Genomic DNA, 15,416 nt, shown 5'->3' on the forward strand with positions numbered 1-15,416 from the left:
ATAAAGGTGGGGGTGCATTAAAGGAAACATACGATTTACGATACATGGTGGTGTTACCAAGGAGGGATGAATGAATGGATCAAGTGTGACGCCATAAAATGTATGCGCCTGCATAAAACTGTACAGTCTCAGCAGTTAGGGAGGCATTCAAGAAAGCTGCATATGAGATTTCTGATACAAGCTGGCTCTACCAAGGAGGAATGAATGAATGGGTCAACTTCAAGTATGACTCCATTAAATGCATGAAAAATATTGTACAGCCTCAGCATCACGTCACTGGAGGACGTATTGCACTGTGATACACACACCAGCAGATGGAGCCCTCACTCCGATTAGGTTGCTAAAACCATAAAGGACAAAAGACACTCAGGGGTCCACTGATAAGCTAAATTTGCTCCATGAATGAAATTTCATTACACAATGAAAACACATCTCTTTCAGGAAATTGAGTCAATGCGCCGCACATTTTTGGATCAGCATCAACAAACATTTATTAAAATTGTGTGACGATGGAAGAAGGCAAGTTAAAAAAATAAACCCTGGAAACCAGTGATGAACATTGCAGTACATGATGTACATGTTAGGAGGCATAATGCAAAATTATTCATCACAAATCAATGACAACACATGATAAAGCAAAAGTGGGGGAAAGGCGTGGAATGTTGTCCCCGGTTACAAAAGGGTTTATAAGATGTCATGGAGCAATACGCTGAGTTACATAATTAAAACAGTTCAATCCGCGTACTGGAATGTACACTTTATCTTCTTATCCTGCTGTTCTAAATGTCACACAAAAAAGTATTCAAAATTGAAGTGGAGGTATGACTGGATGTGTCAAGCTGTGATTGTAGGAGAGGAATACGGAGGATGTGGATCAGTGCTGTACAGTGGCTCTTCTGGTCAGACTATCGTAGGAGTGACCACTTAATCTGTTCTTTGGCAGACTGAAGGACCTGGGAAGTGAAACTCATTTTAAATCACAAATTCAAACTCCGAAATATACTGATCACTGTTATTGAATAAATCCTATTTATTAACAGGATGACAACCACTAAAATATATACATTGGATATATTAGGGTAATATCAAAAGGTAACTAAACCTATGTATTATTATCATTGCATTAAGACTTATGACATCTGCACGTGTATAAACACTCACATATACAGTTGCCATGCAGATTTGTGTTACCAGTACATGGTATTTCTACATCACATTGTTCTTAACTTTACAGTTTCAGTGCAAATATTACACAACGCAAATTGTTTAGTTGCCATTTGAATGAATGCACACTTCAGAACAAGTGTAGAATGCTACTATAACCATGTTTACATGCGCTGCATTTCTCCAATACGATCCAAACCCTGGTTGTTTGGAATTTTTGAATTTACGGTTTTCAATGTGCGTATAAATGCGTCAAATTTTTAATCAGAATAAACCATCTGGGCAAGTCTATTTTCTTGCCCTTAAAAAATAGTACAAAAAAACCTATTGTCACCAATGCTGTAAAAAACCTTAACCCTAATTGATTAAAACAATTAAACAATTACCACCTCTGTGTTTGAAAGCATTCTTACTGCAGTGTTTTTTAACACCTGCCTAAAATGTGTGCACAATACTGTACCTACGATCTTTGTAAAAAAAAAAAACTGGCACTTGAAGCCTGGTAACGGTTTCCCAATAAGGTTTACTTGGATAACGTTAGTTAACTTGAGATAATGTACCATTAACAGGTGTCATCTGAAAGGGCGTTGATGCATTGCCTGTTTAAAACGTCAGTTCGGCCATTCAATGTGCTCCTCTAAAGATGGTGTTAACATTGACCACAAAACCTGGTCATCTGTCACTCATCCAGCGGAGACATGACAAAAATTTAAAAAAGTTCAATATTTGATGGCAGTCTGAAATTGGCCGTGTTCAAAACTACTTTAAACAACGGCAGCCTCCTCTGCATTGATACCGCAAGATCTGTGATAATACTGTGTTACGACGAGGCCTGGGCCGATATTTGATAAGTCCATTAACCCATAGTAAATGGAAATTAAGTCGGTAAGTTTTCCGATAAATCACCATGTGCATGCTTCAAAAGCATTCACGCTTTTCATCGGTTTCAGTAGATGGGCGCGTTTGTGTAACCTGACTCTCGCCAGACCCTTGAAGTTCGCTGAGCTTAAAACAAGGGTCTGGCTTGAAGGCATTGTAAACTCATTCCAGGTAGCAAAAAATGATGAACCAATCAGGATCGCCAGGCGGGCTGTCATAGATGTGAAATAGCGCCAAAGCGACTGTTTTATTCAAACAACAATGTCAGGACGCATCCCTCGCTGCATCGTGTGCTGACATTGATTATGCTATTGCAACTGTTTTGTCGAATCTATCGAATATTAATTATTTAAAAGATGAACAGAGAACGGTTTAGAAGGCATTTATTGGTGGCAAGAATGTTTTGGCTCTTCCAACCGGGTTTGGATTTCTTAGCGTCGCTTTCATCAGCGTCACGGGTTGATTTTGATGTGAGTGGTTGAGGTAGCACGTCATTCAAGATAACGGACAAGTGGTTTATCCATCCATCCATCCATCCATTTTTCTACCGCTTATTCCGTTCAGGGTCGCGGGGGGCGCCTATCTAGGCTACAATCAGCGGAATCCATCCAATCACATTCATTTTTTTTTTTTTTTTTTTTTTTTTTTTTTTTTTTTTAACAAGGCCCTGCCTTCTGAAATACATATTGAGAACTCCCAGATCTATGTGTGGAGATCAGCGAACTACTAGGATCTGGCGAAAGTCAGGTTAGCGTTTCTGACCCAGCGCAGCGAAAAGAAGGGGGGGAAATTCTCTTGTCCTTCATTGGTATCTTAAGACTCTTTGTGAAGCGGGGTGGGGTGGGGCTGCGGCTTTTACGGTCATAATAAAGTTTGTGTTTGTTTTGAATGCGCGCGTTTGGCAAGCAAGACGGTCTACAAGAGAGGTCACTCTTTTGATTTATATGGATGTGGGCGTTTGTACTACAAATAAGCGGCAGTAAGGATGACCGATGGTTAGTATTACTGTATTAAATTAAAATGATGAAGAATGGGTCATTAATAACTGCACTTTGATACAGGCGGACTGACTGCCGCTCGCTTGCTAGCTATGTTAAATACTGTTATATAAACAGACATTAACGTCTTTCCCTGTTATGAAACGTTATTCTCAAGCTAAACTTGTACAAACACATTACTGTTTAAATAAGTTAGCAACAGTATTCACATTGCACATAAAGGATGTGCTAGTTTTGTACAAAGTCATCAATAAGCTCGACAGTGTCAAGTTGAATCAAACGGACACAAACTCCATTCAACGGGAAGTGAAACAATTAATTATCTTTTACTTTAAATTGTAAAGAGTACAAATATTTAAACACACAAATAATAATAACATTGTCTTATGAAGCCAGAGCAATATTTAATATTTCCTCTGCCAAGAAAATATATTGTATCGATTTATTTTAGTTTTAAAAGAAAAATACAACTTGGTTAAAAGATTTTAGTGTGTGTATTAGTACTTTTTGAGCACATTAAACAATACCACAATGATAATGATAATCAAGATCATTTTGGTTACAATAACTTTATTTAGTCATGTTTTTATTGTTTTGTTTGTGTATATTTGAGGGTCCGCTACCCCTTCCTTAACAGAGACAGAACCAATTTTATTGACTTTGGTAGTGTTTTTTTTATTCAAGTGCAAAATTTTGCTTATGGACAATATATTTTGTTTGTTTTATTTAATTTGGTATTTAAAAGTTCACATTATATTTACAATGTTAAAATATATGAGAAATATAAGTTATTCGCATTTGAAATGGTATACTTTCATTATTATTATGTATTGTCATTACACCAGCGGTTAATTTAGTCTCAAAAAAGTATTGGCAATAATTTCTAAACTAATATCTCGTCGAGTAAAATTTATTATCGGCCCAGGCCTAGTTACCACCGCCATAATCTGCTCCTCACATTTTTACAGGAGACTCCTGTCCTCAGGTGTGTTAATATTTTTCTGCTGCAAACCGACATCCACACCGTTGCAACACAAGTTTGACAATAAAGTACCGTATTTCCTTGAATTGTCGCCGGCGCGCCAATTAATTTAAAACCTCTTCACACTCCTGCGCTTACCAAAAGCATGCGGTAAAAGTAAGCATGCGCTAATTATTTCAAAACCTCTTCTCACTCCGGCACTTACCAAAGGCATGCAGTAAAAATTTGAGTGTGATGTAAGCTTGGACCTTAAATCCTACTGAATAGCTCTTAATCGTCTTCCCTTTATGCGATTTCAATTTACTGGTATTGAAATCAGCCTCCTCCATTTTGAAAATAATGACAGGGGAAGTGTCACTCGTGACGTCACGAGTTTGACCAGGCGGTAATACTGAGCATGCGCTAATTATTTTGCGATGCAAGTTTGACCCGGCAGGAAATACGGTAATCTATCAGATGGTAAAACTGAATGCGGACGGCGTCAGTACCACTTACTCCAGTTTGATGTTTAACTTTGTAATAGGAGGCCTTCAAACTGTTCGAATAATTTTTTTTTGGTCGACAGTTCAGTGTAGTCTAGCTTGCAGCAGTTTTTTATGAACTTGTTTGTACATCTATGTTTCTAACTTTTCAACAATCAGGGCGTCCAACAGTCCTGAGTTATCTTAACGTTTCTAACAGAAAGGTTATGTCAGCAACCGACCAATTTTGCTTCCCTCGTGCCATTTTTGCTTATAGGCGATAAACATCCGTCCATCTCAAAGGCGCGTCATGCTGACGTAGCACACATGCGAAGGTGATTTTACCCTGACTGCAAAGACATGGACACCATTCACAATAACAATCGGCATAAATAACCCCTCTCGGTCGAACTCGGAATAAAAAATGTTTTCCTTATGGGCTTTTATCGAATCAGAATCTTCTAACTGACGTGTTTATATGAAGCATTATTTGTCTGATTAAGCCTTTATTCCAATTATTTGTGTCCATCTAATTACGGCTTGTTTCTAAAATAACCAAGTCTGCAAGTAAAGATCTGTAACGAAAGACATGGAGGAAAATCCCACCAACCTGAGTAACGGTCTGCTCAGTCAAAGGCACGTCATCCCCCTAAAGGAACAAATAAGTTCATGGTCAGATATCATACAACATAATGTGGACAAGGGTGCCAGAGAAATTCTAGTGTAGGGGCCGCATGCAGTATAATTAGAACATTAAAATCCAACATAATTACCTTTAAATATTTTTTCAAAGGTAATTAGGAGGTATATGAGAAAACAGTTAGTAGTTACACAGGTTTGTTGGCAGTGTCACAAGTTAAATCTTGCCACCAGAGGGTGCCATTTTATGAAATTGGGATCAGAGTTGACCTACATAATCTTACTGGACTAAAACACTTGAATTTTGGGAAAGAGAACTTTGTGTTTTTCATGCCAAGAAGCAAATACTCAACTCCTATGTCATGTAGTTGTTTTTTTTACACAATGGCCTTACAACTAAACACTTGTTACCTTTAAAAAGTGTGAAAGGAAAGCTGTAGTTTAGAGTGCCATTTGCTGGCAAACTATTTCAACATTGTTTTTAGCCTTGATGCTCACAGTCAAAAGTTTGGGTTGATTATCACATACTCATACATTACATATTCTATGTAATGTGTCCTTTTGAAAAACAGGGTGTTGGGGCAAGTTGAAAATAGGTTAGATTACATCGTAAGAGTGGAGAGCACATGTTGCATTCTCTGACACAAAACACTGAGCCTTAAGCGGATAACTTAGGGACGGCATTCATAATTTGGCCATAGGTCTGGCAACCCTAATGCCAAGAGTTTAAGACAAAGAGAAGGGGGAGGCTTACTCTGAGGGCCACGCGGTGTACAACTTGCTGGGGGTCACTCTCAAGTATCACCCTGCAGGAGGCAGCACACACAACCTCAACACACAACCTCAACACACAATCTTCACTTTAGCTTTAAAAGCCCTAAAAGAGGAACTGCACTTTGTTTGGAATTTTTCCTACCATTCACAATAATTATGAAAGGCATGACTGATTACATTTTTTTAATGCATTCTAACTATTAAATAAATGCAATCAAAAGTCTGCTTACCAAGGAGCGTAACGGGAGTCGCACTATTCGGCCTATAGAAGCCCTTACAAAATATCCAATCGCATACATTAAAGTTTTATATACATGCTGTAATGCGTTGTAGTAACAGGCACATTCATAACAACATTTAATATTAATGCATTTTGATCATTTTACACATATGCATCACAACGTTCGCTTTTTTGCCTCACTACATCACTGATTTTTACCCACTGCAGACTTCATGAGAGCCAACAGACATAAAATGACTTACTGTACAATGTCTGTCATTTGGATGTTGATATATTTCAGTTTAGATGAAGAAAGACTCATAATCCTATCGAAGAAAAGGGGGGTGGAGCCGAGTGTCTTTTCGTGTCATTCTCACCATTACCGGTTCTAAATTGGATGTCAAAGTGTACCAACTTGTCGGAATACGTCCTCATTCTTCTTTTTTCCAGGTGAGAAGCATGATTTATGATCGAGAATAAAACTTTCACGAGCAACAAAATGAGGAAGCACCATACCATTCGATGATGTAAACATAGGAACACACGATAGTCATCACAGCGCTGCTATAAATTGTTTGTCGGCGTTATCGCTTATAATAATAATATCACTAATACTTGGTTAATATACAAGTCATGCAATGTAAATGGAGTATTGTTGAATAGTTTTTTCGGGGGGGGGTTATGGGCTGAATAAAGTACCTCCGAGTGGCTGCGCTGTAAACTGACTTATTAACAAGTTAGAATGCATTAAAGATAAACACAGTCATCATGTATTTCATATTGATTGTGAACGATAGGCAAAATTCCACTAAAAAGTGCAATTCCCCTTAAAGAGGATAATTTTTAACTGACCCCCCATCTACGATTTCATCCACAGCAAGGAAGAGCCCCTCCATATTCTCCAACAACGCTCTACGTTCAACATTTTTTCTGTAGAGAAAAAACAAGAAATGATTTTGTTCTGCAACAACATAGAGGATATTCAACTTGAAAAATTTACAAAGACATACCTCAGCATCTGACTGAGAGAGTCAAAAAGGCAGTTGAGAACAGCCATAAGCATAAGCTGTTAAGAAAAGCTTTGATTAGACTTGTTTTGTGAGCATATTTATTTTTAGGCGCACACTCATTCTAACATCTATGTGGGCAGGATCACTGTCATATTAATTATGTATATTTTCTGATACTAAATTGAATAGGACTAGTGCTGCAATGATTAATCGGTTAATTAGATTAAAACAAAGTTTTGATTTATATTCTGTTGCTTTAAAATCATATTTTAAGGAGTGAAACCTAATAAAAATGTGCATGTGCTCCAAAAGTGCAGTTTCAATGTTAATAATGTGAATTTGTTGTTTATTTAAACTATTTTCCCTCAAATACAGTTGGAATATTGATTAATTCAACAAAATAATCATTTGAAATCTCAATTAATAAAATAACGCTGCAGCTTTAAATGGCATCAATTTGTATTAACTTAAAAAACGCAGTATGTGAATTTTTACTATTCTAAAAATGTACATTGTAAATTACTCTACTTTAACCAATTACTTTCCAAATGTAGCTGGGATAGTTTTTTTTTATTTGTGAATGCAGGTCAGGGCATTTTTTTTTTTTTATGCACAATGTATTTTTATGAGACAAAACAATTAAGGTGGTACCCTATTTAATCAATAATATTTATTTCAAAGTATGCTCAGTCACAACTTCTACAGACATGACAACCCTGCACCATGTTGCCATCCTCATTTAACAGGAATATAATAGCTAAGAAACAAATGTAATTAAACATTACCTCATTTTCTTGTGAACTTCCAATAACATAAAAGAAGAGGTCTATGTTGCTCTTGTAAACAACAGTCAGGCCTTCCAAGAATGCTATCTCACCTAGTAGAACACAAACATAAATCAGAAGTTTCAGGGACGAAATAGCACTTATTTTCAATTGTTGGTTATTATTGTGACTTCTCTTACTGTCAGTCCTGTGCGTTTTGTTGAATATGTTCTTTTCAAAAGCTTTCTGTTCCTTCACTGTAGGGTATGTGTCATCATAATACTATGGATAAATACAATTTTAAATATTACGATTTATGAACAAAACTTTGTTTGAATCTTTCTTGCAAAAAATATGTCAACAATGTATTTAATATATTTACAATAGCATACCTTGGCATAAAGTCTGTCTCCATCGTTGTCCAGGATGAGAATTGATTTTACAGTGTACAAGGATGGTTCCTGTTAAAGCAACACATTGTTAATAAATATTGTTTTGTCACTCTGTTGCATAATACTATGGAGCCCCTGAAGGGACATGGATGTTTTGCGAGATCTTGCAATTCTTTTAACGAGATCTCGCAATACTTCTAGCGAGATCTCGCAATACTTTTCGCAAGATCTGGCAAACCTTTTTTTTTTTTCCTGTCAGTGAACCGAAAGTAAAAGAGACACAGCGATGGTGAACCGGAAGTGAAAGAGACAGCAATGGAGGAACAGGAGCATGCAAGACCTTACCCATCATCTGTGCTCTGTTGTGGGACCATAATACAATTTGATGCATATATATATGTTAGGCCAATACTAAAATAGAAATCAATAAACTTTTCCCACGGATGATGGGTAGGCTTTTCCATCGCTTTGTCTGTTTCACTTCAGCTTCACTATTGATGTATCTGTTTTACTTCCGGTTCACTGACATAGGGAAAAAAAAAAAAAAATTGTCTCTCCATGTCCCTTCAGGCGCCTCCGTATAGTACAGAAAATAGTAGAGATAATGCTTTAAAAAGTAATATCAGAAGATAAATGTTTTAAAATGTAATATCAGAAATAATCGGTATCAGAAAGTAAAATGTATGACTTTTTAAAACAGCGCTGTACGGAGTGGTACACGGACGTAGGGAGAAGTACAGTGCGGCAATAAACCTTAAAAGGCACTGCCTTTGCGTGCCACCCCAATCACGTAATATCTTCGGCATTTCACACACACAAGTGAACGCAAGGCATAATTGGTCAACAGCCATACATGTCACACTGAGGGTGGGCGTATAAACAACTTTAACACTGTTACAAATATGCGCCACACTGTGAACCCACACCAAACAAGAATGACAAACACATTTCGAGAGAACATCTTCACCGTAACGCAACATATACACAACAGAACAAACACCCAGAACCCCTTGCAGCAATAACTCTTCTGGGATGCTACAATATACACCACCCCCCACCTCAACCTCTCCATGCTCTCTAAGGGAAAGCATGTCCCAAATTCCAAGCTGCTATTTTGAGGCATGTTAAAAAAATAATGCACTTTGTGACTTCAATAATAAACACGGCAGTGCCATGATGGCATTTTTACCATAACTTGAGTTGATTTATGTTTGGAAAACCTTGTTACATTGTTTAATGCATCCAACGGGGCATCATAACAAAATTAGGCATAATAATGTGTTAATTCCACGACTGTATATATCGGTATCGGTAATTAAGAGTTGGACAATATCGAATATCGGCCAAAAAGCCATTATCGGACATCTCCAGCAAATAGTTATAACTTTAACAATTTAGGATTGACCAGAAATCGATAAAATATTACTTTATTTTGATTACTCGATTAAATACAGCCAAATAGCAAACTGTTAAATGCAAAGTAAAAGGTCAGCTGTGACACTTCCACATCACCACAAGCTACACAAACACACGCTAACCTTACGGAAGCATAGCTTGGTGGCCAACAGTTTGTTCCACGTAAAGATCATTTGCTCGGCAAATCTGTCTCCGGCCACCGCGTTCACACTTTTAGCACATTACTTTGTTGATAACGGTTGGCATATTTCAACTAAACTAATGTATCAAGTTAAAATGTATAGGAACGTTACCAATGCGTGAGTACCCATCTTGTTTCGTGTTAGCAATGCCGTGTAGCCTAGCCTAGCCGTCGTAGCCGGAGACCACGTGACAGGCGCAGTGAGTAAGACTATTTCCTATTGGCTGGCACAGCTTCCTGTGTGACGTGTACAATTTGGCGCACTTAAAGGCAACCCTACAGAAAAAAAAAGGCTTTTCAATCACATTTGTCGTCTTTGACACCTTGAAATATTGTACGTTGTTAAAGCAATGTTGAAATTTAATGATGTTTAGATAACGCCAAATCGCAATAAAAGTGACTGTATCTCTTGGCATTTATGATGCACGTTTACAGCCACAATCGTTCTCCAATAAAACAGACTTTTCCAAACATAGAAATAGAGAATAAAGGGACAAAAAAAGCAACTATTGAGACAACATAAAGTATATGATTGTGCAACATTACATTAGCATAATAGAACTGTGTATATATATATATATATATATAGTGCAGCCTCAACAACCTGGAGCTGAACGCCCAGAAAACAGTGGAGATGATTATGGACTTCAGGAGAGTAGCTGCCCCACCATCCCCCTCACCCTGATTGGGTCTCCCACCCCCGTCTTCATTGTGGACTCCATCCGTTTCCTGGGAACCACCATCACCCAGGACCTCAAGTGGGAGCCGACCATCAGCTCCCTCCAGGGGCGCTGAAAGGGGGGGGGGGGGGGGGGGGGGTAAAGGAGACGGATTCTAGGGGCCCATGATGAAGAAGGGCCCAGAGAGGCCCCTAATGATGATAAAATTATAATACAGAGGGGTCCTGTAAAGATACAGGGGCCCTGTAAAGATTCTTTTCATGGGGCTCAAAATCCCTAGCGGCGCCCCTGGCTCCCTCATCAAGAAGGCCCAGCAGAGTATGTACTTCCTACGGCAGCTGAAAAAACTGAAAAGGCCGACTGAGATGCTGGTGCAGTTCTACTCAGCAGTCATCGAGTCCATCCTCACCTCCTCCATCACCGTGTGGTTCCCCGGCGCCACAGTCCGGGACGAGCATCGACTGCAGCGCATGGTACGTGCTGCTGAGAAGGTGATTGGCTGCAAACTCCCACCCCTCCAGGACCTGTTCTCCTCCAGGACCAGGAAGCATGTGGGTCGGATCACAGCTGACTCTTCTCACCCTGGACACAAAATATTCTCCCCTCTTCCCTCAGGGTGGAGACTACGGTCCATCCAGACCCACACCTCCCGCCACCTGAACAGTTGTTTTCCCTCGGCCATCAGACACGTGAACAATACCAAGATCTGATAGCTCAATTACAGCTCATGTTATTCTATTCTGTGTTATATGTCTTTTATGTTGCACGATTGCGCCAGGTAAAATTCCTAGTTTGTGAACCCATTCTCAAACAATGGCAATAAAAACTTTTCTGATTCTGATTTCTGATGTATATATACATATATATATATATAAATGTGTTTTAACTCCCGCCTACATTCAACCAACTCCAATTATCATACCTCCTTCTTCTGGGAAACATTGGGAAAACAAGGCCAATGGGGGTTTCCCTCTATCATAGTCTATAAAAGACATCAGTGTTTTGTCTTACTTTAAAATATTCTCTATGTTGAGTTTAAAATAAAAATGTGCTTGTGTGTCGTGCTAAAGGCCAAAACTGTTATTTTAGTGTTGAGTAAACATTTAGTATTTTTATTCAAAACAGTGTGGTCAACCATGATTGTTTGCGATGTTAAACCATGGATTTTATGATGTACTTTACACTTAGGATCTCATACGTAGCGCTTGAATTGTTGCTCACAGAGTATGTTAAAGACGTACTGTATGCGTGTTGACAAGTGATAAAAAAAATATGTATATAATAATAGTAAAAAAATATTCTGTGAACTGAATTATAATGATGACAGTGACAGTCATGAGCTTAAACACATTCATTATCAATAGATGTATATTTGATTGATTGATTGAATCTTTTATTAGTAGATTGTACAGTACAGTACATATTCCGTACAATTGACCATTAAATGGTAACACCCGAATAAGTTTTTCAACTTGTTTAAGTCGGGGTCCACGTAAATCAAATTCATTGTAAATGTCTGTCTGCCATGTTGAACAAATTCATGCATATTTCCAAAATATGTCAGTTATTCTTGTTGCTGAAGAAAATGCAATAATTAAGTTGGTCTTCTTTTTTTCTCTGTAAATGCCAGCACAACCACAACAATGTGTTAGTTCCCTTCCTTAAAATCAAGTGTGCATTTTATCAGCATTAAGCAGAGCTTCCGGTAACCAACATCCTCCCTTCCCTGCCTCTTCCCTCTTATAGCATCTCTGCTATTGAGCATGCCTTGGTAATTTCTGAGGGGAGGGTGTGCGAAACTTTAAAACCTTTATTCTGAGCCCTTCTCAAAAGACTAAAATAATAAAGAATGTTTTTTTTATTATTATTAATTATAAATCACATTTTTTCATAGCTACTGTAAAGTATAATAAAACTGTGCATGACCTTTCCGATGTTTTTTTTACATTATAAGAGCCCTGAAGATATAAAATAACCCACTTTAGTCATCTTTACACTCTTAAAATCCAATTTAATTTTCCTGAGGCTGAGCCATTTAGTAGCCGTGATAGGTCTCCTCTCGTGGCCAATACAACTGTAGTATTGACATTTGTCATTTATGTAGCCATTCTATGCTTGAAAGTGCTTAATTTTGAACCAAATATAGGCGTTAAAATGTCAATATATCCCCCAAAAATTAATGATGTGGTCAAACCGCAATATTTGAAACGCCATTTGGCAAAGGACGACTGTACTTTCTGCTCACATTCATACTAATGCTACAACACTATTACCATATAGTACTTTTATTTACAAGCTTAATTATAAGTTAACCCCCAAATTGTAACCCCCCCAAAAACGTATTAACTCCCTGCAATATAAAGAAAATATAAAGACAATATAACATACATCCATAAACATGGACGCATATGCAAAAGTGCAATGTATTTATCTTTGCAGTAATCTATTTATTTATAGCTGCACATTTTTGCTCTTTTATCCTTCACTACAACGAGCTAATGCGACAAAATGTCTTTATATGTACTGTAAAGTTCAAATTTGAAAGACAATAAAAGGAAGACTAAGTCTAATTGGTTTTGTGACCGAGCTCTCAAGTCAAAACACTTGTACCTCAAACAAATGTTTCCTATTGAAATGATTTGAATTCAATATAATTGGTGCAGGATGTGTATCCCATAACAATGTGACCTTGGAGTATGTTAAGGTAACGTGCAGAGTTCTACGGGGTTCGATTCTTGGCCCTGCACTCTTCAACATCTACATACTGCCGCTAGGTGACATCATACGCAAATACGGTGTTAGCTTTCACTGTTATGCTGATGACACCCAACTCCACATGCCTCTAAAGCTGACCAACACGCCTGATTGTAGTCACCTGGAGGTGTGTCTTAATGAACTAATCAATGGAGTTCCAGCAACTTTTTGCATCTTAACGCTAAGAAAACGAGAACGCTGATTATCGGTCCTGCTAGACATTGGCAACTATTTAATAATACCACCTTAACATTTGACAACAATACAATTACAAAAAGCGACTCGGTAAATAATCTTGGTATTATCTTTGACCCTATATTCTCTCATTTGAGTCACACATTAAGAGTGTTACTAAAACAGCCTTCTTTCATCTCCGTAATATCGCAAAAATGTGTTCCATTTTGTCCACCACCGACACTGAGATCATTATTCATGCTTTCATTACGTCTCGTATCGATTACAGTAACGTCCATTCATCCATTTCCTACCGCTTGTCACTTTTGGGGTTGTGGGGGGTGCTGGAGCCTATCTCAGCTTCATTCGGGCGGAAGACTGCGTACACCCTGAACAAGTCCATTATTTAAAATGATCTTTAAAAGATTACAGTTGGTACAAAATGTGGCCGCTAGACCTTTGACAAGAACAAGAAAGTTTGATCATATTACGCCTATACTGGCTCACCTGCACTGGCTTCCTTTGCACTTAAGATGCGACTTTAAGGTTTTACTACTTACGTATAAAATAGTAAACGGTCTAGCGCCGTCTTATCTTGCTGATTGTAGTGTACCATATGTCACAACCAGAAATCTGCATTAAAGGATCTTCCCAGAGCCCCCAAAAAATCTGCGGGATTTAGAGCATTTTCTATTCATACTCCAGTACTCTGGAAAACCCTACTGGTAACAGTTAGAGATGCTACCTCAATAGAAGCATTTAATTCCCATCTCAAAGCTATTTTTTATACTCTTGCCTTTGAATAGACAGACCCCTTTTTAGACCAGTTGATCTGCTGTCTCTCTTTTCTGCTCAGCTTCCCTTTCCTGCGTGGAGAAGTTATCAGGTGACCACAGATCAGCTTCCAAGAATGAGCACTATAGCTGTTCAAAGTCGGCACCCAGGATGGATCACTCTTTTTTGCATCAGTTTGTTACGTCTCTCCGCTGCTGACTTGTCTCCATTCAAGACGATCCCCTGCTGGCCTCCCAATGGACTGAACTTTCAGATGAAGTCGGGACCAGGGGTGACCAGTCCTTATGCATCAGTCGGTGATGTCTCTGCGCCCCGACGTGTCCACATGCAAGAGGATCCCCTGCTGGCCCCACTATGGACTGGACTCTAACATTATTAACCGTATCCACTCAGCATCCATTGCACCGGTCACCCAGAGGGTGGCCCCCACATCTGCGGTGCCCTCTAAGGGTTCTCGTTGTTCCAATTGGGTTGAGTTTTCTTGCCCTGATGTTGGCTCTGAGCCGAGGATGCCGTATTGGCTTGTGCAGCCCTTTGAGACTATTGGGGACGGCGTGGCGCAGTTGGGAGAGTGGCCGTGCCAGCAACCTGAGGGTTCCTTGTTCAATCCCCATCTTCTACCAACCTCGTCATGTCTGTTGTGTCCTTGAGCGAGACACTTCACCCTTGCTCCTGATGGGTCATGGTTAGGGCCTTGCATGGCAGCTCCCGCCATCAGTGTGTGAATGTGTGTGTGTGTGAATGGGTGAATATAGAAATAGTGTCAAAGCGCTTTGAGTACTTCGAAGGTAGAAAAACGCTATAGAAGTACAGTATAACCCATCTACCATTTATTCACCATTTGTGATCAAGGGCTTTATAAGTAAACTTTGATTAATTGATTGATTGATTTAAGAGCAGAATTTTATGGTATCTCCTCTACTTCATGCTACTTAAAAGCCTGCCATTTAGATATGACTTTAACATCTTTGGCCAGTGTAATTGACTCGTTCTGCTCAAGTTGGCAGCACGCTCGGCAAGGTTTTTGATGATTTCTTTCTTTAATTCAATGAATATCATCCACTGTTTTTCAGCACTGTCCTTTACTTTAACTTTCTTCCTTTCCACGGTTGGTGAACAAAGTTATGTCCGTT

General features: G+C 38.7%; 1 protein-coding gene across 1 annotated transcript; it reads right to left on the reverse strand.

Annotated features, from left to right (window-relative positions):
• Window positions 1-435: 435 nt before the first annotated feature.
• On the reverse strand, window positions 436-10,125 carry copz1 (COPI coat complex subunit zeta 1). The gene is made up of 9 exons (XM_061903294.1): window positions 9,993-10,125; window positions 8,284-8,352; window positions 8,092-8,173; window positions 7,913-8,004; window positions 7,128-7,183; window positions 6,970-7,047; window positions 5,878-5,929; window positions 5,095-5,133; window positions 436-953 (listed from the first exon to the last, which is right to left on the reverse strand). Exons 1-9 carry the CDS (start codon window positions 10,008-10,010, stop codon window positions 906-908), a joined length of 534 nt encoding a protein of 177 aa, XP_061759278.1. The 5' UTR covers window positions 10,011-10,125; the 3' UTR covers window positions 436-905.
• Between the last annotated feature and the right edge of the window lie 5,291 nt (window positions 10,126-15,416).

The sequence above is a fragment of the Nerophis ophidion genome, linkage group LG06, assembly GCF_033978795.1.
Source record: "Nerophis ophidion isolate RoL-2023_Sa linkage group LG06, RoL_Noph_v1.0, whole genome shotgun sequence".
NCBI classification, from domain to species: Eukaryota; Metazoa; Chordata; class Actinopteri; order Syngnathiformes; family Syngnathidae; genus Nerophis; species Nerophis ophidion.